We start from the raw sequence: 24,306 nt of genomic DNA, 5'->3' as shown, positions 1-24,306 counted from the left end.
ACATTTAGTCCACTATGTTTTCAATTAGAAAAAGATGGCAGTAGAGAAAGCAAAAAGAATGCAATGGCCACATGGAAACCTCCACCTCCCAATTAAAATTTTCATTTCATACTCTTGATTGAAAGCATATAGTCCCTAAAGCGACCACACAAATGAGAAAAGAGGACCTCTCCAAGTGAAATATAGAATATTCATTTGCAGCTTCCTCTGACGTCCAAACCACTTGGGAGATCATTCTGTATGGTTGACCATCTGGTCCAGATAAAGCCTGCCTTGAGTAATCATTCAATCTCCTCGATCATCTTAGGCATGGTTGCAACCAAAACGGGAGGATGGGACGAGCGGGGTCTTCTTTGAAGGGCACCTATTAACTACAGCTTGTTTTCACTACAATGAGACAATTTAGACGAGCATCATAGTCAACTTCTTGGTGAGAAATTACAAAGATGACAATATTATAGTCTTAGCAGCAAAACAAGCAAAAAAGAATGCAATGGTATGCAATTAGAAAGAGTAAAGAACCTAATTTCACTATCATGACTGGTATTAGGTAAGCAGCCTAGTCGAGTTCTCAGTATACAAGGCTACAAATTTCAAGCCAAAACCAAAAGATTGCCCAATCTAACACAACATGACACATTATTTGTTACTACCAAGAACATAAATTATTTAGGTAATTTATCATCCGATCCCATGCAACAATAAGATTTGTCCATTGTGACTTGGATGTCATGAATTCGAAATATGAAAATAGCCTCTCCGCTCGTAGGGGTAAAGCTACATATATCTGACCCTCTCTAGACGCAGGAGTGGCGGGAACCTCTTGCACTGGGATGCTTTTTTTTGATTTTTATCATCTGATGCCATGTCTTGGAGTGATGACACCATGCAGTATATATATCAGAGTTAGGAGAAAAAGGCAGAAATTCCTGTTGTTAGAAACATGTAGCTCAATGTGTATAATGGCTGGTCATAATTGGCAGCAGTCTTTTGTAAGAATGTTCACTTAGTCTGCTTCCAATCAAAAATAAATAAATTGCAGTTCATCTGTATAATGATTATACAATGTCAGCTAGTTATGTACTTGCACAGAAATATTCTTGTTGGTAGGTATCTACAATAGTTACTTTACGTTCCTCTAAGTTTTTAAGTTACACTTGAATGGACTTAATAAGGCTCTTTGGTTCCTTTGTGTTTTATACATGCTTAATAGAAAATTGATCACATATGAATCACTGACCTGAAGCAGTGAACATAAGAACATTGATGGACTATATTAATTTAGTTTTTGACTTTTTTGAAATTGCAGTTTGTCAGGAGGCTGTAAATTTCCATGCTGTTCAACATGTTCCATTTTTATCCTTTGTTATCTTCCATTGTTTCTACTGAGGACTTGTGTTTCTTTTGGCATATTTTGGATTGACTATGTTTGCCGGTTAAAACAGGTTTAAGTGAGAGTTTTCAGCTGTGCTCAAGGGTTTCGTTTGGAGAATATACCTGTTTCTTGGCTCCCGGAGTTGCAAAGTGGAGGTGTTATTCATCAAGGAATCTGCAATAGTAGAAATACCAGAATATCAACCAAGCAAAGAACAATACACAAGAGGCAAGGAAGTAGTGATTTTTCAGGCTGCATGATTTTTTTCCAGCTTCCACTATATTGAGGTCTTTTTGTGGATATCTTCATCTTAGAGATCATAGTATATGTATTACTGGATGGTTTCAGGTCAGGGCATGGTTGACCTTGATATTTCACTAGTGAGGTCTTGACGTCAAAACAATATTACGCTCATCTTAAAATCTCCACAACACTACAAAATATTTGTGATGGATTAATCTGGCAGAAAGTTGGCATGAACTAGAGCAGGTAAACTTTTGTATCATGTTTTCTTACATAAATTTACTTTCAGTAATTATGATATGCAGAATTTAACCAACCAATTAAATGTTGCTTTCTTTTTACATCAAGCAATGGAGCTTCTTCTCTTACTTCTGTTTCATGTTTTGCTTCTCACTTTTAGGATGCTAATGACATTTATAAACCAAAAATCATAATATCTAAGTTTTATTTCTAGTCCCCAATGTAATACCCAACACATGAACACTGGTATGACACTCAGACATGGAGATGGACGCTGGTATGACACTCAGATATGGCTCCACGAGGAGAAATTCATAGGTATTGAAAGGATCAGACACAGACATGCAGCCGCACCCAGCACATGAACCCGAGTCCATGTAGTACAGCTCTTTCCTCTCTGTTGAACAATCCGGATACTTTTCAGTATACACAGTTGCATATTCCTTGACAAACCATACATGAATTAAATGTTAGTAACATCAGAAGAGTTACAATGAGAGTTGTGGATGGATGTTTCGCATAATCAAAACATATCTATTTCATGCTACTTAATACTACATATGTGTGTGTGCAGGCCCAAATACACAATGTCTCAACATTCTTCTTCCTTCTTTCTAGTCTTACGATAACTCATGAGTAGGAAAAAAATGTTTCCTGTTCTTTTTTTTCTCCTGGCTTGCTGCCAAGATCTTTATGAGGATGCTGTTAATGACAAAATTTCTCAACAATTACTAGTGATCTCAGGAAAACATCTCTTCTTGATTCAAGTTTTACCGTAGGTGTGCTATGTTTTCCAATTTTGTAGAAGCTAGATCATAGGGTGCAAAAGGCTGAAGCTGTTGTGCTACATGCTTAATGGTTGAAGAGATGGTTCCGCTTCACTTAACAGGGCTTACCGACCCTGGATGGGAACATGGTGTTGCTCAAGATGAGAGAAAGAAAAAGGTAAAGTGCAATTACTGTGGGAAAATAGTAAGCAGGGGAATATACAAATTGAAGCAGCATTTGGCTAGAATTTCTTAAGTTTTTGGCTGATCACATGCATTATAGAGTGAAATCTCTATTCCAAGTTTGAGCCTTTTTTCCTCAATATTTCATTAAACTTTGATGGTAATTTCCTGGTAGCATGTATATTACAGGTAATCACAGAAAAGGTATCAAGGTTAATATATTACAGGTAATCACAGAAAAGGTATCAAGGTTAAGTATAATGTCATGACAACCATCGGATGTCATGAACTTTGTTTTGCGACTCAATTAGGATGAGCTTCCATGAATTCCTACTTTAATTCATCTCAGGGTAATAAGTTCTGAAACATGGAATCAACAATAGTTTATACTAAAACATATGCAATTTATTTGTTGAGTGTGAAATGCAAGTAATTTATTTGGCTGTTGCACACTGTGTTGGGGTTCTGCATCAAGATTATCAGAATTTCCATTGACATATCCTGCCTCAGTTCCGGATAATGGCTGCCTTGGATTCATTTGAATTGAGTTTCTCCATGTTTGCTACATTTCATTTTCGGCCTTTCCATTGTCGTTTTTTTTTTTTTTTGGTGAATCGGCAGCTCACACTACCCTAGCATGAGCACTGCCAGCTACATCAACATCAAGCAAACAACGTAAAGCAAAAGGAACAGAAGACTGTTGAGTCCAAAAAAACTCTCCGGAGTGGTGTGCAGCGAAGGAGGCGACCCAGTCAGCCGCCTGGTTCGCCTACCGAAAGACATGCCCAACCTGAAAAATCCAGCACTCCCGTAGCATCCGGCGAATATCACTTAGAAGCGGGTGCTCCACCTCCTCCCGCCCCACCTCCCTGAAGCGCGCTATCAGGAAAGCTGAGTCTCCCTCCAGAATGATATAGCCCGCCTGCAAAACATATCTCGCATAAGAAAGCCCCTCCCAGGCTGCCCTAAGCTTCGCTCCAAAAGCCGAGGCCTCGAAGGAGCGGCAACCCCTGCTGCAATCAGCCTGGCGCCATGATCTCTGATGATAAAAGCCACTCTCGCCCGATCGACACCGCCGGGCAAGCTTCCATCGAAGTTCACTTTTAGGTAGCCAGGGGGTGGGGGCTCCCAAGAGACAAAGACAAACCCAGACGCTGTGGTAGCGAAGAGGGGGTCCCAGATGTCTTTAGTTATCCCAGATGAATCAAACTCAGTGGCCTCCATGATCTCCACTGCCTAACAGAGAGCCCGTTCTACAACGGACCTCAGGGGAACCCTTCTACCCTCAAAGACTCTGGCATTCTTGTCCAGCCAGATATGATACGCCAGGTAAACCGCAGCAGTACCGCATCCGGCAGTGCTCAGCGATCGTAAGGCGGTCCTCATCTGCCGTAGAAAATCTCCCACACCAAAGGTAAGCCCTGGTAAGGAGAAAGATGCCCTCCTCCAGACTTGAGCTGCTCGCGGGCACTCAAAAAGCACATGGCTAATAGTCTCCACCAACTCCGGGCAGTCCATGCACATCGAAGACACCCCCATCCCCCTCCTGGCCAGCATCCTCCTGGTCGGCAAACAGCCCCAGACCACCTTCCAAATGAAAAGTGCCACCTGCGGATGAGCCTGCATCCTCCAAATCCACCTACCCTCACAATGTCTGGCCGGCTCACCCCCCAACAACGTTTGTACATCAGATGCCCTCACCCTAGCTGACCTAGTCGCTGCCCACACCTGCCTATACAGCCCCTCCTGAGGTATCGGAATGACCAACACCCGCTCTGCAAGCTGTGTCCCAAAAATCTCCCTGATCACGGCCTCATCCCACCGGCCCTCGCTAGGGATCATCAGATCCCTGACTCTGTGACCGACCAGTCTCGTAGAATCAACCATCGTCGGCAGCCTACTGAGCGGTAGCTCTGTCAGCCACCGATCCTCCAAAATATCAATGGACTGCCCATCCCTAACCATCCACTTGATCGCCGGAAGCACTGAGGGCACACAGGAGCAAATCTCTCGCCAAATAAAGGAATAGTGTCGCCCACTCCGGAGCTCCCCCCGCATCGAATGACCACCATACTTCGCCATCAATAGGGCGTACCACAGACTATCCAGCTCTAGAAAAAAAGACAGAACCCCCGAGCCCCCCTGCCTGAGCGGCCAAATAGAAGCTATAGATATCTGCATTGCCTGAATATTATATGGAATAGATTTGTTGGTTGTTTCTGCATATAATACATATAAGAGCACTAGCAACCATATAACATCTGTTGATAAGGATCTCTCATCCATTAGGATTTCTCAGATAAGAAGGTCGCTGCATGTATTGTGTACAGGGGCGACCCAATGCATTTGGGAGCCTAAGACGAACTCACTAAAAAAGGCCTTTTTTAAATAATAAAAAATTCTAAATAAGTGCACAATACTTTAAAATTTTATTTAAAATAATTCGTCTAGCTTTTTGAAATGCAAAATTAGTAATCAAACTTTTGTACTCAAAATTTATTCAATACTATTTTTAATCAATAATATAGCTAATCCATTTAATCTTTCTTGTGACATAATTGACCACAAATAAGATTTTATCAACTTAAATTTTGAAAAACTTCTTTCAGCACAAGCAACTGTTACAGGTATTGTTAACAATATATTGTAAGCAATGCATGCATTTAAAAAAAAAAAATCTATTTTTTTTATAAAACTTAACGTATCAATAGGGGTACTAGTTTCTATTTGTAAAACCTCTTTTAAAACTTTTAACTCTTAAAACAGATCAAAACCATCAATATCAGAATATTCACTATGCTTTAAAATGTTTTCAAGATTAAGACAACAGTTTTTCAAATCCTCTTCATTCAAAGAATTTAATTTTCTAAAATTAAACAAAAAACCTTGACACAATCAGAAAATTGGACCAATAATGAAGTTCCTGAATGTGGCATAAAAGAATCAAAACTGATGTGATCACATAAAATGCAATTATGAGTTACACACCAAGAGAAGGAAAGAGGGCACGGAACTCTTCAGAAATACAGGATTATATATGAAGAAAATGCCGACAAGAAAAGATAGTGAAAAGAAAAGATGCCATTATGCCAAATACCAGCTAATCAGCAGTTGTCACTTTGACCTTCCTACTTGATGTTTTCCATCCAGTTGCTTTACAGACTATGCATCAACTTCTCTTTTCTCCTACTCCCGTGAGAAACCATTGGGTAATTTAGCTTGCTAATCAGGTCATCTTTTCTACTTCTTTTTGCACATTATTGACAAGAAGGAAAAGAAGTTTGATCGCTGAAGTTTGTGAAAATTGAGAATTAAATCATTCAAAAAGAAGCCCTTAGTTTCAGCATAAACAAAAGGCATAAGTTCTTTCAAGTCCACCCAAAAGAGTTTTTCTTTAACCATTCCAAACTGAATAACAGATCATCGAAGAAGACGTGGCTCATTATTCAAAACAGAAAGTCAAATCCAACAACCAAGATAATCTAAATCAAGAAAAGGAACAGCAAGCTTCTTCCTTCATCAAAATCTACTCTTTCTCCTTCCTTTTCCACTTGTTTTAAACAAGAGATATCCACCAAGATCCATCCTTTCTTTTTTCAAACAACGTTAATTTAATATCCACAGATCGATTCCCTTCCCTTCCAACTCAACAAAACATATATTCTTTTTGTCTTTTCTTGAGGAGACAAACTAGCAAAAGGAATTGGTAAACCAAATCTCTTGTCTCATTCGGAGACTTTTATCAAAAGACGGTACAAAATCTAAGCAAGAATCAAGCTTTCAAGCACTAATCCCATCAAAATCCAACAAAAACCAGATCAAAATAAAATTCCAGAAATATCTAACCAAGAAGAAAGAAATCTAACTGTTTCACAGCTTACCCGACCAAAACCCGCCAGATTTCTCTCCGGTTATCACTGCCCATTCTTCTCCACTCCCAATCAAGAGACCAAAACGAGATTCAACTCCACCACCAAGAAAGAGGGATAGGTGAACGGGGGAGACAGACTAGGAGCGACGACTAGCCTGTAACCCTATTCCTAGCTCTGCCGCTATCGCAACGATGGGATTGAGACGGTATGAGCTGGTGTAGAAGACCAGCTATGCTGCTATGGACCATAGCCTGTTGAGCGACAGGCGATTACAGGACATAGGCGGCTGACACTGCAGTGGGCCTTTTTTTTGGATCGGGGCTTAGGCGACTGCCTCAATCGTCTAAGGCTTGGACCGACCCTGATTATGTATGAACAAGAGGTCTAACTAGTAAATTTGTGGACAAAAAACAATCATCTGATAAGTAGGCTTCACCAGCAGTTTTTGAACAAAGATCTATAATAGGTAGGTTGCTTCTTTTTTTTTCTTTTTCGTTTTTTTTTAGAACAAGGAATGAGGGGCACACACATGACAAGTTATCCCTAGAATGTTGGTCATCCTAAGACCATTCCTAAGATCCACATTTGTCAAATGTATACTTGTAGACGCATGTTAACAAATTTTGATGTGTTCTAAATTCTGGTAGCTTTGGTTATTGTATAGCCTGGTAAGCTCATGTCATACTCATCATAATCATGAAGCCTTTTTACAACTATTTTGAGTTGGCTTTATGGATCCTCCTTCATCAAGTATTCTTATTTAGGACGATCTCTGATTTTTTCGAAGTTTCTCCATATCCTAATAAACTCATGTATTGCCCATAATTTGGAATCCTTACCATAGTTGTACAATGTTCTTAAGATAGTGAAACTCAGCTAAATGAATATATCATATCACATTATTGATTGGTAGATTCCATCACTTACCATGAACAACTAGCTGCTCAAATTGGATTTGGTGCTTGCGGTGTTTTGAACTACTAATAGTTCCTCATGAATGGGTTCAAAGAACACATAAAATTCCAGACCTTTATATAAGCATGTTAAAATTAAGGTCCATGCATACGCTTGTATATGTGTCATGACCGAAAAAAAAAGATTGCTTGTGCTATCATCAATTTGCACGCTATAAAACATAGCTAAGTAGCAATTAGAAGCTACACTCGCCTTATAAACCATACTTTTCAACAAAGACAACCACAATAGTGGAGAAACCATACCAGAAGATGCTTGTGACCTAAACCCATAGCATTGTCGGTGCTACCGGGTAAGATCATTTAGGCATTGATGTCAAGATCATTTTTCCAAAAAATTAAAAAATAATTAATGCTAAGATAATGCCAATAAACAATCAAGTTGGAGAGGAAACTAATTTTGTATTTAACACATTATATATTTTAGGAAGATTACAGCAATTTGGTTAATATTGACAGAAATTTTGATGTCCGTACCCGTACCCTTGCGAGACACCTACCGGCGCAATGTGCGCACCATGCCAGCACATGTTCAATTCTGTATCAAAACAAAAGAGAATAAAAAAACTTAAAATTTTTTATTAGTTAAAAAAAGTTAAAAATAGATTTAATAGGGTTGCGTCAATTCTTACCGATGATTCTGCATTGTTATGTACCGAGGACTGCGATCAGCAACCAGAAGGAAGCGCGAGCAGTAGAAATTGACCCATGTTGCAATCCCTCATCTACCATCCCCAGATGATACTTGCAGTCAACCGCATTCCAATGTAGAAACAACTTCTCAAGTTTATGCTTATATTTAAGACCGGCATCCCTGGCTACCTCTATATTGACCATGCTCCTGAGCCATGAAGATTTGGGAAGACCGACATCCCACCATTCACTTTATAAGCGCCACTAAGGCTGCAAATGGGTTGGGTCGACCCGTGACCTGACCCGACCCGACCCGCGTAGACCCGACCCGACCCGAATTTTAGGACCCGCAGGTCCGGGTCGGGTCCTAAAATTGGACCCGAATTATTTTCTGGGTCGGGTCTGGGTTTACCAAACGGACCCGACCCGACCCGAATGGACCCGAAGAGAGAGAGAGGAAAAGCAAAAGAAAGTCTTTTCTTTTTCTTTTTCTTTTTCTCTTTTTTTTGGCGTGGGTTGTGGTACTGTTGGTCAGTGTGGGAGGATAGCAAGTTAGCAACAAGCATAGGTTCACAGAATCCAAAGGAACGTCGGCCCGTCAGGACTCTCTCTCGATCTATTACACTGTTGAGACCTCTGGTGTCTCGGTAGCTGCCTTTTTTTTTTTCCTTCTGTTTTTTGGTTTTTGTTTCTTTTAACTTTTGAAGGGAGAAAGTGAGGGAACACTGCAACTGAATATGGGTCATGTGCCAGTTTTCTGTAATGGAATTGGATTTTGGAAGAAGGTCTGGGATTTTTTTTGTCCTCGTGAGAGGGGAGCTGGGAGACACCGAGTTCCGTCCAATCAGTCATATAGATAAAAAATAGTATGATATGAAATTTGGCTTGTAGACCGACTTAGTTAGTAAGTCATGGGTCATCTATTCTGACTGGAGCTCAATTGCAACGTCTTTCAAGTCATGGGTCACCCAGCACCTCATAATTATGATATGACCAAATTAGATTTGCCCAAATTTTTTCCCAAAAGCACAAAAAAATTGGATCCGATCGGACCCGGACCCGACCCGAATCAGACCCGGATCCGACCCGAACCCGACTCGGACCCGACCCGACCCAACCCGATCTTCAACCGGGTCGGGTCCGGATCCAAAATTGGGACCCGAACAAAAAACGGGGTCGGATCGGGGTCACCTAGGACCCGACCCGACCCATTTGCACCCCTAAGCGCCACACATCTGAAGATTTTTTAGTTTTCCAATTCCAGCTGGCAGGCAGAGAATTCTAGTGTTCAGATAATATAGGTGGCGGAGGTTAGGAAGGCTTCCTATGCCACTGGGTAACTCTTCTAGATCCGTGCACCCATTAAGAACCAACATCTGTAGGTTGCGGAGTTGACAAACTGTTCCAGTCAGCCTTTTAATACGATCTGTGAATAGTTTAAAGTATCGTAGGCTAGTAAGGTTACGTAGGCCATCAGGTAACTCTGCAAGACACGGGCAATGAAGTACCAATGTCTGTAGGTGATAAAGGAGGCATATTGATTCAGGGACCTTCTCCATATAATGAGATTGGATATATAAGTGGCGTAGGTGCTTCAGGTTCCCGAATAAATCTGGTATCTCATCTTTCCTTTCCCAAAAAAACTGTAGGGTCCGTAAACCTCTTAGTAGCGGCAGATTCTTGATTATTTTTGGGATTATACGAGCGCAGTGATTTCTCTTTGCCAACAAAACTGTAGAGCCCCATAATAACAAGGTCCGTAAGGCGCTAAAATTATACGAGTGCAGTGATTTCACAAATTCCTCTTCATCTCCCAATTCCACGTATAAATGGCGAACCTTATCGAGGCGAACCTCATCGGGGAGACTGCGTAGCTTCTTATCCACAATTGCCAAGCACTCATTTTCTGCAATAGATTTCGCTAGATCATGTATCATATCATGCATCTTAAAAAACTCGGAAGAATCGAAATCAAAGAACGATCTTCTTTGCAAGTCATTGAAGTATTCATTGCCAATGTCTTCAATTCTTCTTGTACCTCTAGATGTCTGGATGTAACCTTGCGCCATCCACAATCTGACTAATTCATCTTTGTCAAACTTATAATCTTTGGGAAACATGGAACAATAAACGAAACAAGGTTTTAGATGTGCTGGCATGCGGCTATAGCTTAATCTAAGAGCTGGCAAAATCTCATTCTTCTCGTCGACTTTCCATATATCACTTTGTATGACGTCCATCCAGCTATCTTCATCTACCCTGCATCTCAGAAGGCTTCCTAGTGACTTCACAGCCAATGGTAAACCGGAACACTTCTCGACAATCTGCTTACCCATATCCACTAAGCTTGGTTGTTGTACAGGGTCTTGACCATCAAATGCATAATGTCTGAATAATGACCAAGACTGCTCTGGAGACAAGCAGTCAGGATGATAAGGACGCACTGTCTGCATGATCTCGGCGACCGAATCATTTCTATAGGTCATGATAATTCTCACCGTTTCTGCACCAACGAAGGGGTTTCTTAAGGACTCCCAACGGCTTTGCTGATCATTCCAGACGTCGTCGAGCACGAGCAACACTCTCTTCCCCTTCAGCTTTTCCTTGAGAGTATCTTGAAGCTTGCTTAGTTGTGTAGAATCACATGAACTTCCAGGAAGAGACTCAATGATGGCCTTTGTTAGCCTTGGAACATCAAAATCATTGGATACACAAACCCATCCAGTTAGATTGAAATATTGTTTTACCTTGGGGTCGTTGTAGACCAACTGGGCGATGGTGGTTTTTCCCAGTCCCCCCTTGCCGACAATCGGAATGACGGAGACACCATTTCCCACACCCTCGGAAAACAGCAAATTAATTACCTCCTGCTTGTCGCGTTCCCTTCCATAAATACTCGACTCTTCCACCATGTGGCTGGTTGGCGCGGGGTACGGAGCTTCGAGGACCCGTCGCTCTCCATCTTCCTCCTTTAAATGGAGGCGTTCCCGATCCTGCGAGATCTCATCGAACCTCTCCTTGATCTCCCTGATTCTATCCCCCATGCCTTCCGGAATTGAAACCTGTTGGAGTTTTAAATTTATAAAAAGATTTAATTTTTTCAAAAAAAATAAACCAGCCTTATCCCCTGTATTTTAGATGATTTAAATACTTTAAAATACTTATTTTATCCCCCATGCCGTCCGGAATTGAAACCACCAAGGTGGAAAGAGAACCACTTACCTCTTCCTCATCGTCCCCTTCCACTCGCTTGCCCTTGCGGGAAGCTCGGCCTTCCACTTGGGCTCGCAGTACCTCGTACTGGTACTCGTCCAGCACGTCGTCTGCTTCATAAGCCACCTCTTTAAGCTCCTTGAGCCAGAGCTTGACGGATTCGTCTCGTATCTCCCTCTCCTCCGCGTCATGGAGCACTGCCTGGATCCTCTTCAATGTTCTCTCCAGCTTCTCCAGATCTTTCAAGACACTGCTGCGTGGATCCGATGATGAAGACGGCGAGACTGCCGATCTCCGAACAAAGCCCAGTACTTGGCTGGTTGTTGATAGGATGGAAGAGAGGAAAGCGCTCGCCATTGCACAACCTTCGTTTCCTCCTTGCTCTGCTCGGATCAGACACGGCAAACAAGGAAGAGGGCTTTGGCTTTCGTTCGCGGAACGAGTGAGCCGGGGTCAAGTCAATGGCGAGCAAAGCACAGCTCTTGATAACGTTACTCAAGCAAGCGGAAAATCTTACCACTCACTAATTAAAAAGAAAACAAAAATGAAGAAACAGAAATAAACGAAAATTCAAAAGAAAGAAAAAAAACGTTGAGATCTATGCCCGCGACTATTGGATCATTTTTATTTCGCCTTGAGATGTGTAAGCCCAAAATAATGTCTAGAGGCAGGATTTTTTTTTTTTCCCCCGGTAGACTGGAAACAGGATTTGGGATTTGGGGCATGTGGGACGGGGCAGGAAGGAAGACGAAGCGACGAAGCTTGAGGGTGGGAGTTGCGGAAGCGTACGAGACGGGGAGCAGCACGTGCGACGCGATCCAGACGGGGAGGGAGTGCCGCCAGTCGAACAATTTGGTGGGTTTCCTTGATCCGCGTCCAATTTGTACGAGCAGGGGTCTCTATTGTGCTTTGAGATTTGGAGGGAGCAGCGTTCAATTTGGTGGGTTTCCTACGGGCTTGTGACCGTCGGATCATCCAATTACGCTTTGAGAGTTGTGTAATCATCACCGTGCAATCAGCAAGGTAGTGGTGGTGGGTCCCACCTCCCGCCTCAGCATTGTTACCATCCCCATTGTCATGGCTGGCAGTGATCGTAGCCGTAAATCCAGACCTCGAGAGACCCTAAAAAATTCTAGATGGATGATTAGCACTTTAGAATTCAGACTTTGAAATCGAGCGAAAAAAGCAAGATTAGAAGTCAGTGGGAAGATTTGGGGGCGATTGGGGGAGGATACGAAAAAATTTGTCGAAATTTGGGATAATTTTCTTCTCTCTCTCTCTCATTTGTCCTTTTTTCAAGCTATTGCTCGAATGCAGTAGGTTTGGCACAGTGAACCTCCATGGCTAATTTGATAAAACTAATCTATCGGACCCGATCCACTTTGAACTAATTTAATAACCGGTTTATTTATTTAAATCTAGTTGGGCCGGTTCAGTTACCTAATTGAGGTCTAGTGTGATAATATTTTAATTTTTCTATAATGATTGTGTAATTTTTCATATTTTGTGAAATTAGTGTACTTGTTAGTTAAATAGGTAGCATATTAGGTGGTGTTTTTTTTTTATGATTAAAATTTCAAAATGGATTAATGAAGTTGCATATTGGCTTAGTTTAATATTTTCAAATTTGTGGTGTTTGAGATGGCTTAGTTTTAAATATCATTATATATGTCAAATCTTATGCTTATAACCTTATTTTTTAACTTGAAAAATTTTGGCTAACCTCTCGTATGCATGTGTCCTTGTCAAATGAATTTTTATGAACGTATGTTGCTTTGCTGGCTGCTTAAGCTCTCTTTTGCATGAGACATGTAGGACAGGTTCTGTCCCTCGAAATTGCTAAAAGATCCATAACCTAATATGAACATCTTGAACCATAAAAATGTCATAACCATCCAATCTACTTCTCACATATATTTCATAAGCTCAACACTAGTTTATTGAAAAGCATAAGTTGGTTTTCCTTCAAGATTACTAAGCATCTTCCAAAAGGATCCAAATATCTACTAAATTTTATGAAATCCAGAGACCTTGCAAACTACATGGAGACTCTGCCCTTTTAAGATCATGCATCATATGAAAAAGCAAAACCTATCAATTAGAATCTAGTACTTTTCTTAAGAATAAGGAATTTTTAGGAGTCCTTATTAAGATAGAAGGTTTTGAAGAAGAGGCCACGTTGCTAATTTATTGATACAAATATCATCTATAACAACCAACTAAAATATTTACTAATGCAAGTAACTGAAGCTTGTCCTATTTGTAACACTTATTGCTCAGAAGTTCTTACATTGATTCTTAAGAGATGCTTCTTAAGAAAAAATTGAAAAAGGAAAAACTAAGAGTAAATTAGTGCAAAAAAATCATGATTTTGTTTATGCATGCATAAAAAAAATAAAAAATAAAAATCCACAAGTTAGATTTTGTTTCCCAATGCATAAAAAAGATAAAAAAAGGAGCACTCTTCAAAAAGGACCCTTAAGAAATGAGAAATAAAAAAAATAATTCAAAGCAGGACTCTTCAAAAAGAGAATCCGTTCGTAATATTTCTCTTCAAAAAAAAATCCATTTGTAATATTTTCTCTATCCACAAAAAAAAAAATCCATTCAAAAAAGACTTTCCAAAAAGGAAAATTTTACACAAAATAAATTAGCATACAAAAAAGTCATGCACAAAGTAAACCAAAAAAAAATTTTGTTTCTTATTTCTTATGGAAACTTTTAAAAAAAGAAAAAAAAATCGTGCCTTACTTAAAAAAAATTCCGAGTTAGATTTTTCATTGGAATCTTTAAAAAGGAAAAATAAAAAATTCCATTCAAAAGCATAATAAAAAAATCACAATGCATAAAAAAGGAAAAATACTACAAGTAAATTAGGCGCACAAAAAAATCAAGCATGAGCAAATTACATTAAAAAAAAGGAAGCCAAAAAAATTCATTTCTTATTTTTTTTGGGTTTATGATAGTTTATATATGTATAGTTAATTTGTTATTGTTTGGGTTATGTTTTTTTTTTGCATCTGGAATTGTTATTGGTGCTCATTTTCTGATGGGAACTTGGAAAATAGTACTTTTGAGGAGGATTAATAATGGCAATTCTTGAAATTTAACAAGAGAGAACAGGAGATAGTTGATTGTAATCATGTATCTTAAGAAATTAGTAACTTAGTTTTACCTTTTAAAAACCACCAAAAAAATAAATAAATAGATGGATCAAGATTTGCCTCCAATAGGGAATCAAACATGCTGATTATAATTTTGGACGTGATAAATAGGCAAAAGAGTCGCTAAGATAAAAGAGAAAGAAAGACATCACGAAGTCCGCTAGGGTCCCCCCGAAGCAAGGCGCTTGAATTATCGACAGGAATGCCCTTCCGGCATCATCCACGAGAATCATCAGCTAAAATTAGAACCAAATTAGAAAAAAATTCCAAAAGGAATTCTAGGGTTTCGTGATCTACTTTGAAGAAAGGTAAGGTACCGCGAGAGACATCGATGGAGGCGAGTCGTCAGCTTAAATAGGAGGGATTGCGGGGCTTCAGCGGAGCGTTGTCGGCCGCCATCGCTGGTGGTGGCGGAGGAGGGGAGGAGCGGAGCCCGATCCTCCTCGTCGACGACGGCGGCAGAGTCTACATCGGATTCTCCAAGGGCGCATGCGAAGGCACAGGGTACATCGCTGAAAAGCTCATTTGATGCATGATTGTAATTCCATCACAGCATCATACACGTACATCTAGTATACCTAGAGCCCGATTGGAATGAGGATAAAAAAAATCGGGGATAGTTTCCACTTATCCATGGTCCGTGTAATTGGAATACGCGCGCACATGCCTGATACAGAGGGCAACCCCTCATATATGAAATGTTTACCAAAGTAGAATTAAGAAAAAAATTCTACATATTGAATCTTTTTCTTAGAGCAAGGAGTTAAATCTTCATTATACTTAGAATAAATCATAAAGAAAAGTTTAAGAACGCCACCTAGGATACCCCATCGACCTCCTGATCTCCGCCCTGTCCTTGCATATGTTGATCGCAATGCACAAAAGTTCTATTCATAGAACGGATATTTGTAATGAGATCAGTTCATAGATTTCTTTTTTTCTTTTCCTGAATATATATTTTCTTATTTTTCAAAAAATAGGAAATAATAAGATGACAATAAATATCCATTCATAAAGTGTTATTATAGCAATTATTAAGCAATTATCCAGGAAATAATAAGATGACAACTCACAAAACTAGGATGCATGAGTGCATCATCAATAAAGTAACTAACAGTTGAAATGATCATGTGCTTAGGTGTGACATTTGTTTATAGGCAAAATATTTATTCCAGCAAGCTGGAATTGCCAAACTGTCGAAGACCTCCAAACACTCCCCTTCTTGATTTTTATCAGGCAGGTTATTTCAACTTTGCAACAAAGTCTTACGTGATGCAATCCAACATGCCTCATGTCGTGTCAATTCATTACCTCAACAGATAAGAGCTGTCCAAATTTCCTAAAAACAGCAAGCACAGAACTTCAGTTATTTTAGTTGCTCATGGAATTCTTACAACTGTTTCCCTTCCCCTCCAACAAATCAAGTTGTTCATCATACAGCTCCACACTCCCTAGCTCCACAGACAATCTCCAGTTACACTCCTAAGGTACCTCAATGCAAAAGTTATGCACTCGAACGCAAGGAGTAATGCTTCACCTCACAATCAGGTCATGCACGAGCCCAGAAACAATCACTGCAAAGATGAAAAAGGAACAAGAACAAAGGAGAATACAAAAGGGAACCTCCTCTATCCCTCCAATGGCTACAACACAATAGCACAAAATCCATACCGTGCAGTTTATACTGCCACCTGTGGACAGACCCATTTGGACAAACTTCTGTCACCCTAAGGTCAGTTAGGGTTTGATGTCACTACATGCAATACTTTCTGCCTGAAATAGTAAACGGAGCTTTATTCTAAAAGCTTTCTCTGTAAATCCCACAAAAAACGATCTTACACAGCAATATCTATGCAAAACATATAAATTGTGGGATAAAAAAATGCTGATGTGACAGACAAAAAGAGGAGAAACTATATGCCATGGGCGATCAGGATCGTAGGTTCAGTACCATGATTTGGCCGATACACCATCTAATTAGGAAAGTGCCACTTACAAACCTCGCAAACTCTCACCTCCTAAATGTATTGTAGTGGGAGATGAAAAAACGGTAGTCAGGATGATCTACTTGCCGAAGCCGAAGCCACTGGTCCGCAGCTTGCAGTAATGAGCTTGCTAGCTGCCGTTCGTGCAGTCCATTGGTCATCCAAATAGACCCCCTGAGCTTGTATGAAGCAAGCCCAAAGACACACAATGGTAGCTTTGTAGACCTATCTGTGGAGCAGCTGATATTCCTAATACTACAAGAGTTAGGGACCTCCATATGCGCACTGCTGGTATCTGCCAAAAAGAAAAATAATAATAAAAAATATGACACATGAAACAGCATGAGCTCAAAAATCTAAATCTATAACTCTACTACTATGGTTCAGCAGCTGCAGGCATTAGGCGACCATCTACATCCAATACAAGGTCACATTGTTGACTTTTGAGAGAATATATACATATGTATACAGAATCCCTATTCATATGCTTAACCTAACCACCATGGTATTCAAACCTAAGTTGGTCTAGGATCAACCCAGTAACCATCAACATGCTCCAGCTTTCTGAGATATGCATCCCTTGCAGTCTCTATTTTGAATGCTCCGAAAATTGATAATCATGGGAGAGGAGTGTGTTTTACAAACCCTCTACATCAATTATCCAAAAAAATTCTCGTGATAGTACTTCACCAACAAGTCATATTCATTTGTATTCTTAATGCTAGTACTTTGTTGTTCATGTGATCCAATTGTGCATATGGTGTCACAACAGGTTTAAATTATTAGTTGTACTTGAGTAAATAAGTGTAAGATATGTTTCTACCATAGCGTATGCATTGGAACGGTAATTAAAAGACATTAACATCTCATCCCAAAAAAAAGACATTTACCTTTAGGAGGTGCAGCCAGCAAGTGGAACGTCAAAAAGCAAGCGTCCAGATCTTTTAATGTTGGTCCTGTTGGTATCCTATATATCGGGTACCTGCAGCACAAACATCATACACAGAGATCAATAGGTGTATAAAAACTAAGTCAACAAAAGTAGATTCAGAAAGAAATATCCAGCAGCACATAGCCTCAATAAAGTGGCTGCTAGATGAAGATGACAAGCATGGTTGTTAACAAAGAAGAAAATAGTACCATGCAACAGACATCCAACTAAAGGGAAGCAGATCACAGCTCTTGTATGTCTTCAGCTCTGGAAATTTACTTGCAAGAATGGATATCTGTAACACATGTCTGGAAAAGAGGGTCAGACAGATGCATTAACGGTTGTTATCTATTAACTAGTGAAGACTAAACTTGCCTTGTCAGCCAAAGGCTCTCTTCCATAGGGTGGATCCCTCTCTAGGTACTCAAATACTGGAAGGATCGCTGGGTTGCAAGCCTCACCATCATCACTTAGAAAGCCCTCCTGGCCCACATGGCTCGTAGTCCCCAAGGATGCCATTCTTTCCCTCAAGCGATCGGCTTCACTCTCGCTACTGTCCTCACTGCTAGTATCCAGGTAAGGTTCCCCATCACTTTCCTCACCAGGTCGCCTTAAAATGATGAAGAGATAATATAAATATATGACAAGAAATTTCCAGTTAAGACCAAGCAATCATATCAAATGTTGTTCCTTGCACGCACAGCACTTAATGTTCCAGCATCATGAGAAAAATGAAAAATGTGTCTCAAGTTATTTTCTAGAGAGACATATGCTACTTTATGGTCCATCAAATGTAGATATTTTTGGGTCTACAAAAAGGTAAAGATGCGAGTGTTTCATGTTCCAATATCAGAGTTAAGAATATCCAAGGTTTCTCTAGTTAGGCCTGTAATAAAATTGACACACAAATGCCACACTCACATACATGAGATTGATGAAGCATGCACTCAATATCTCTCTAAACTGCTTCACCTGACATTCAGGCACATGATCAACTATTGATTTACTTTCATTTTTTTCTTAAAGCACTAGTGGGTCCAGTAGATCAACTATAAGATCAATTCTTCTTAGCTTGCTTGCACCACTAGCTTATACTTTATGAGAAATTCATTATAGTATGTGTTTAGTTGGTGACCAGTGTCCAAATAAACGTAAAAACAGTTTTTTTGTTCCATTCTCTAGAACTAAGAATTACTTTTTCGCAACCTTTTTCTTTCAACATTCTATCAAGTACATATGCATGGCCACTCAAATCAGGAATATTAAGTATAATATGATAGATTATGATCTACCCCCAAAAATTTTTTCAGCATACTCTATCACTTTCCTTTAGAACTGTTTGATACAAGCATACTAAGTTGGTTGTCAGTGTTCAAATAAGCTAATTACTTGCACATCATTGTATCTTCCCAGTGTTGCCTGGACAGTCCAAATTTTGGGTTTTTTTGACAATGTAGCAAACTCAAACACTTAGGGCACTTCATGACACTCCTTGACCCTTCATAACATCAAACGATGATGCCACTGTTTTTATGTGTGCATTTGTCGCACTTCTCTATGAGAGATACCAAGTTCAGCATAACAATGAGCAGCCATTTTACCAAATTTTATGAACTTAAGAGCATCAGCTAAGCTCATATTCACTATATGCATATACCAATACATATTAACACACACATATATAGTCAGACATATCCCTATGTCCATCTTTTTAAACATCCCTGTGTCAGATTCTTTTGGACACTTGGACACTTGACACCCGTGTCATACGTCCATGAAATATTTTCTGCCAATTTCTTTTCATATTTTTTGAGTGCAGAAGGAATGTGGAAAGGATCATTATTATCCTTTTTATTGAACTTCCAAAGAGATACATCCAAATTAAATATTTCTGAGCAGTAATAGTACACAATTGTTTCACTTAAGAGTAATGAAGAAGGAATTAAAATTCTGTGAATTTAATAACATCAGGAAACAGAGAAAACAATTCAAACCTATTTAGAGTAAGTAGAGGAAATCCACAACTAACTGGACATGTAAGATGACACAATAAAACTAAAGCTCGGAAAGCTCAGAATGCAAAGTACGCAGGCCACTGTTCTAGCGATTCATCTGAAAAATCTGTTGTATTCCCAACAGCCTGAGGATGTCTGTTCTATGAACAATTTAGATAGACCTAGAGATGTTACTGACAAAATACAGAGAATGAAATGCACATAATCAGAATGACCCATAGGAAGGCACAAACTGAAAGCAGATCTGGGTCTGAGTGACACTTTAAAAATATATTAATTAAACAAGAATTTGCAGAAGACTTACCTGGATATTATAAAATTTGAAAATTCTACTTAACTAGCGACGCTATTATACAAGGGACATTGGGGATGTATCCTTGTCCCTTTTTTTTTTGGCTTTAGTGACAACAGATGACAATCTTCAGAAAACAGAAGAAGACAAGAATTATAATAATTTCAAAAAAAGGGGTCTTGATATGATAGGACTAATATACGTGGAACCGGCCGAACTGATATATCAGTGGGGACCGGTACCGGTTGGGACCAATACCGAACCGGCCAACTGACAAAAATAATAATAATAATAATAATCTATTTTAGCCACAGAGTGGCATTAAAATGCCCACGCGGAGCCGTGTGGGCTGGCTGCCCCGCTTGGGGAACCGCGCGCAGGCGCGAGCGATTCCCCACTCACGCCAGCGTGAGAGGGCTGCCCCGCGCGCGGACGCCCTTTTTTTTCCCTTCCCTTCTTCTTCCTCCTTCCCGAACTCTCTTCCTCTCCTTTCTTCCCCTCTTTCCTCCTCTCTCCTCCGCTCTTTCCCCCTTCTCCCGTGAGCAAAGAAGAGGCCAAAACCGCGAGCAAGACGAGTGATCCTCGTTGGCCCGAGGAAAGAGATCGGCCCGAGGCCTAGTGCGACAGGTAAGCTTCTTCTCTTCTTCTTCTCTTCTTTCTTCCTCTTTCTTCCTCTTCTTTCTTCCTCTTTCTTCCTCTTCTTTCCTCTTCTTCTTCCCTGGTGCCGGTACCGGGCTTGTACCGGTGCGAATTGCACCGGTTCGTACCGGTACAGGCAAGGAGCCATTCGGTTTTGACCCCAAAGAGGTCGGAACCGAATTCTATGGTTGTACCCTACCGGTGCTGACCGGTACTGGTACAGTACAGAATGAATAGGACAGACTGAAAGAGGTTGAATTAGGCATCAAATATGTACTCAAGAGATGGTGCAGTGTGGATATTGAACTTGTGAGCCAAAGAAGATAATCAGCAATAAGAAAACCTTTCACATGAAAAGGTACAGGCTAGATCAAGTACAATGTGGGAAAAGCTTCTGCTTTGTCACTAAAAAATGTGATACAGCCATAACCAGAGATGAATCAAATTCCAAAACACACATCCAGAAGAATACTCTAACTAGCTTTATAGACATGCATAAAGACGTCTCAAACTCTAGTAATATGATGAAAACATCAAGTAGATTTTTTCACTTCTTATAGGAATTCTGACATTCCATCTTTGCAGGCTGACACTCAACCCCCTCTCTATTAAGTATTAAAGAAAATGTACCGATACCGAACTGTGACTTGGTACAGACGGTGAACTGAGTCTTAGGACGCCGAACCGACCCCATACTGAACGTACCAACACTGTACCAGCATAGTACCAAGGCAAGGTCAGATACCAAGATGGCTAACTTTGATCTATAGTGTTTATTATTTGACAAAGGATGTTGGTTGATGTTGCCAGCATAGCCCCTATGTAACAAGGTCCAAGTTGCACCATGCATGTTTGCTTCATGCAGATACATCAAGACAAAATAAAATAGAGATGTCCATTAGATGATAATACTCTTTTCCATTAATTAGCTAATTTGGTTTTTGGTTTGCGTTGGGATTTATGTTGAACATTAATATACAATTGTTGATCAAATTCTATCATAAAAATGCAGTATTTCATCTTAAAATTACAAAATAAGATGACATGCAGCATGGCACAGACTTTTAGCAAAAGTTTTTTTTTTTTTTTTGCAATGTTCACAAGAAACACATTAAAAAAGAGATTTTTTAGTAATAATGATAATGAGGAGTGAACATTTGCAAATAGAGTTGAATTATGATAATGCCCTCGATCTTTCCACAAAACTAGAAAGATAGAGAACATTTGCAAGTATATGATGGGAAATAGATCTAGGTGACTACAAAACTAGAAGATATTATGGCAGCATACCTAAACATAGAAATTCAAGACAAATAACATATAGGCTATAACATGCGCCAGAATATTCAAGCTTGCAGGCAAGCTTCAAGTTGCAGAATAAACAGGCAAACTAACTGAAATCTACAGGCATACTGGCAGAAATCTGAATAGAAAATAGGTTAACCCATTGATCATGACCATAGTTTTCTCTACGATGAAACAGAATGAGGATTAGATATTCTATGTATCCACATTACGGTATAAGAGGATAAATGGAAGTCGTGAAAACAACCATAACCCAATCAATGAAGCTGTGGATACTAATGGCGTCAAAATGTGCATGATGTCGGGATTTGAGGATTAGATCATACCCAACATTAGAAGCACTAGTAACAAGGTAGTAACAACAGCGTTTGAAAGTTTCAAGAATCATGCTAAGCAATTGACTTTTAAATTCCATTAGAGACAAGTCTTAAGATTTGATAGCAATGCAAATGCAAAAATCTGAACAAAAATCTATATTTTATCAATGTTAATTCATCAAACAGATCGGAGTTGATGAAAAATCTCAAGCTCGAGAAGCAACCACAGGAAGAACATCCTTACAAGATAGGTCATCATTTTGAAAGATACAAAATTTTATACCTCAATCTCAAGGACGGCCTCGACGGGTCAGCGTATAGCTGGATGGCAGAGAGGTATGGCACATAGTACTGAACAACACGGTCGCTGCCATTTAACACCAGCGGCACTCCAGCACCATAAGCACTCCACTCCTTGAACGACTCCCAAAGATCTCCCAGGCAAAAGTATGGCTTCGATTCCTCGCAGTTCCTCCACCCCCTCACGCTCGTCTGCACAGTCCAATACTACAACTAGTCAAACAAACAGATCATACTCAACCCTAGAAACAAGAAAGATAGCTCCTTTCCGCCAAAATCAACATCCTCACGTTAGGGAAGTACTGAACGGGGACGACAGGGGTGGTGGACTCAAGAAACCGGTCGAGGTTCCCAGCAGGAGGCAGCGGCCGGGGCGGAGGAGAAGAGGAAGAGGAAGAGACCGAGGGCTTCGAAGAAGAATCGTCCGATTCGGCCCGGTTCTCAGCCACCTCGACCGGCGGCGGCAAGGATACCGGGGACGGCCGGGCCTTCATCTTCGCCGCCCTCGGCGGCGGCGATTGCCGCCGCCGCCGCTGCTGCTGCTGCTGCTGCAGGAGCTTCTGCTGCTCCATCTGCCGCCGAACGGCAGGGGGGTTGTAGAAACGATCGACGCCGTGGCCGCGAGCGGACGACGACGACGATGACGAGGAGCCCCCGGAGCCAGCCATCGGATGTCAAATTCGAGAAAATCGACGAATTCGAGGCCTATAAGAGGGTTCCGAAACCCTTGATTTGGGGGCGAAGGTCTCTCTTGTCGAAGCTCGCGATATCGGGAATGGCGATCGGGGAATTAGGGTTTTGGATCTGGGGAAAAAGAAGTGGGGGTAAGCGGACGCCTGTGGTTCTCCGCCTCCCGTTCCCATCTCTCTTTTATTCTTTTCGTATAGAAATTTCGCGGTCCCGTCACTACCGGTGACGATTAACCTCCGTACCTCGCGGGAGCCGGATGCCCGTCTCCCCCCGCGGACAGTCGGACGCGCAGCAAGACAATATAATGTCCAAACGCACGCTTAAAATTTCTCTGCGAGAGATTAGATCTCCCATCCCGACCGTCCATTCACATCGTCGTTGTTAACGTTACCTTATTGACGGAGGATCAAGGTACCGCATAATGGAGGATATTTTCTTTTCAAATATTAGTTTTCTTCGTTTCGTGACTTTCGTCCACCTGTTTAGTTCGACCCCGGATCTCTATTAGAGCCTCTAGCTTAATCGAACTGTCGATGGCGTCCTTAGGTTTGGGTTTCTAGAAGGATCTCGGACGAAAGGCCTCGAATATACCGGATTTTTCCGATCTGGAGTCATTCGGACGGTTAATAGAGCGCGGTTTCTTTTTCGGATTTCATCAGGATGAGTGCAGAAACTAGTGAAGTGAACTTGATGTGAGGTCCAACTTAAGTGGTCCACCAAATGAAAGCATCTGATGACTCGAACCTAGCCATGTCGGCGACCTCGTTGATGTGAATTTTTGGAGCACTCAGGAACCGTCTGATCAGGATCATATTACCGCCATCATGCTTTTTTGATCTTCCCCCGGTGATGGATGCTGCCGTGGCAAACTTGTTATTAAAAAGAAGAAGGTAAGGTTTAGTTTGCCGTACAACGATAGATTCACACGTTGACCAACCTGTTTAATTAATTTACGAAAATAGCCTTCTAAGTGGTGAAAAAGCTGCTTTTGGCGAGTAGCATTCTTGTAGATATATACAATTTCAGGGTCGCAGATTGTCATCGGCTGATGTACTATTTTATCGCCTAGCAATTGATAGTAATTTACAAAACCGCCATTTTGTAAGAGATGACGGACTTGGAGGAGAATGACAATTTTGTAAATATACAAAAAAGTAATGTCATATTT

At 40.6% G+C, this 24,306-nt stretch overlaps 2 protein-coding genes across 10 annotated transcripts; both read right to left on the bottom strand.

The window, feature by feature from the left end:
- Window positions 1-64: 64 nt before the first annotated feature.
- Window positions 65-12,558, bottom strand: LOC103718162 (putative disease resistance protein RGA4). 8 transcript variants are annotated; one of them, XM_088716980.2, is made up of 5 exons: window positions 11,510-12,558; window positions 8,287-11,349; window positions 8,132-8,192; window positions 1,498-2,301; window positions 65-387 (listed from the first exon to the last, which is right to left on the bottom strand). In XM_088716980.2, exons 1-2 carry the CDS (start codon window positions 11,855-11,857, stop codon window positions 9,508-9,510), a joined length of 2,190 nt encoding a protein of 729 aa, XP_088573106.1. In that variant the 5' UTR covers window positions 11,858-12,558; the 3' UTR covers window positions 65-387; window positions 1,498-2,301; window positions 8,132-8,192; window positions 8,287-9,507. The 8 variants fall into 8 exon arrangements, with proteins under 8 accessions (XP_088573106.1, XP_008805073.3, XP_008805074.3 ...); XM_008806851.6 differs by having other exon boundaries at window positions 1,498-1,549; XM_008806852.6 differs by having other exon boundaries at window positions 1,498-1,549; window positions 8,138-8,192.
- A 3,522-nt stretch (window positions 12,559-16,080) lies between these two features.
- On the bottom strand, window positions 16,081-23,451 carry LOC103718163 (uncharacterized). Of its 2 annotated transcripts, none has more exons than XM_008806854.6 (6): window positions 22,739-23,451; window positions 22,432-22,640; window positions 17,956-18,190; window positions 17,790-17,875; window positions 17,540-17,631; window positions 16,081-16,944 (listed from the first exon to the last, which is right to left on the bottom strand). In XM_008806854.6, the coding sequence occupies exons 1-6, from the start codon at window positions 23,114-23,116 to the stop codon at window positions 16,676-16,678; spliced, it is 1,269 nt and encodes a 422-aa protein (XP_008805076.4). In that variant the 5' UTR covers window positions 23,117-23,451; the 3' UTR covers window positions 16,081-16,675. The 2 variants fall into 2 exon arrangements, with proteins under 2 accessions (XP_008805076.4, XP_008805077.4); XM_008806855.6 differs by having other exon boundaries at window positions 17,956-18,142; window positions 22,739-23,442.
- Window positions 23,452-24,306: the final 855 nt, after the last annotated feature.

Source organism: Phoenix dactylifera, chromosome 2 (assembly GCF_051530095.1).
Source record: "Phoenix dactylifera cultivar Ajwa chromosome 2, Ajwa_hap1_PhDact_Kaust_v1.1, whole genome shotgun sequence".
In the NCBI taxonomy this organism is placed as follows: Eukaryota; Viridiplantae; Streptophyta; class Magnoliopsida; order Arecales; family Arecaceae; genus Phoenix; species Phoenix dactylifera.
The sequence above is the reverse complement of the archived record's forward strand: the minus strand, read 5'-3'. Positions and strand labels throughout refer to the sequence as shown.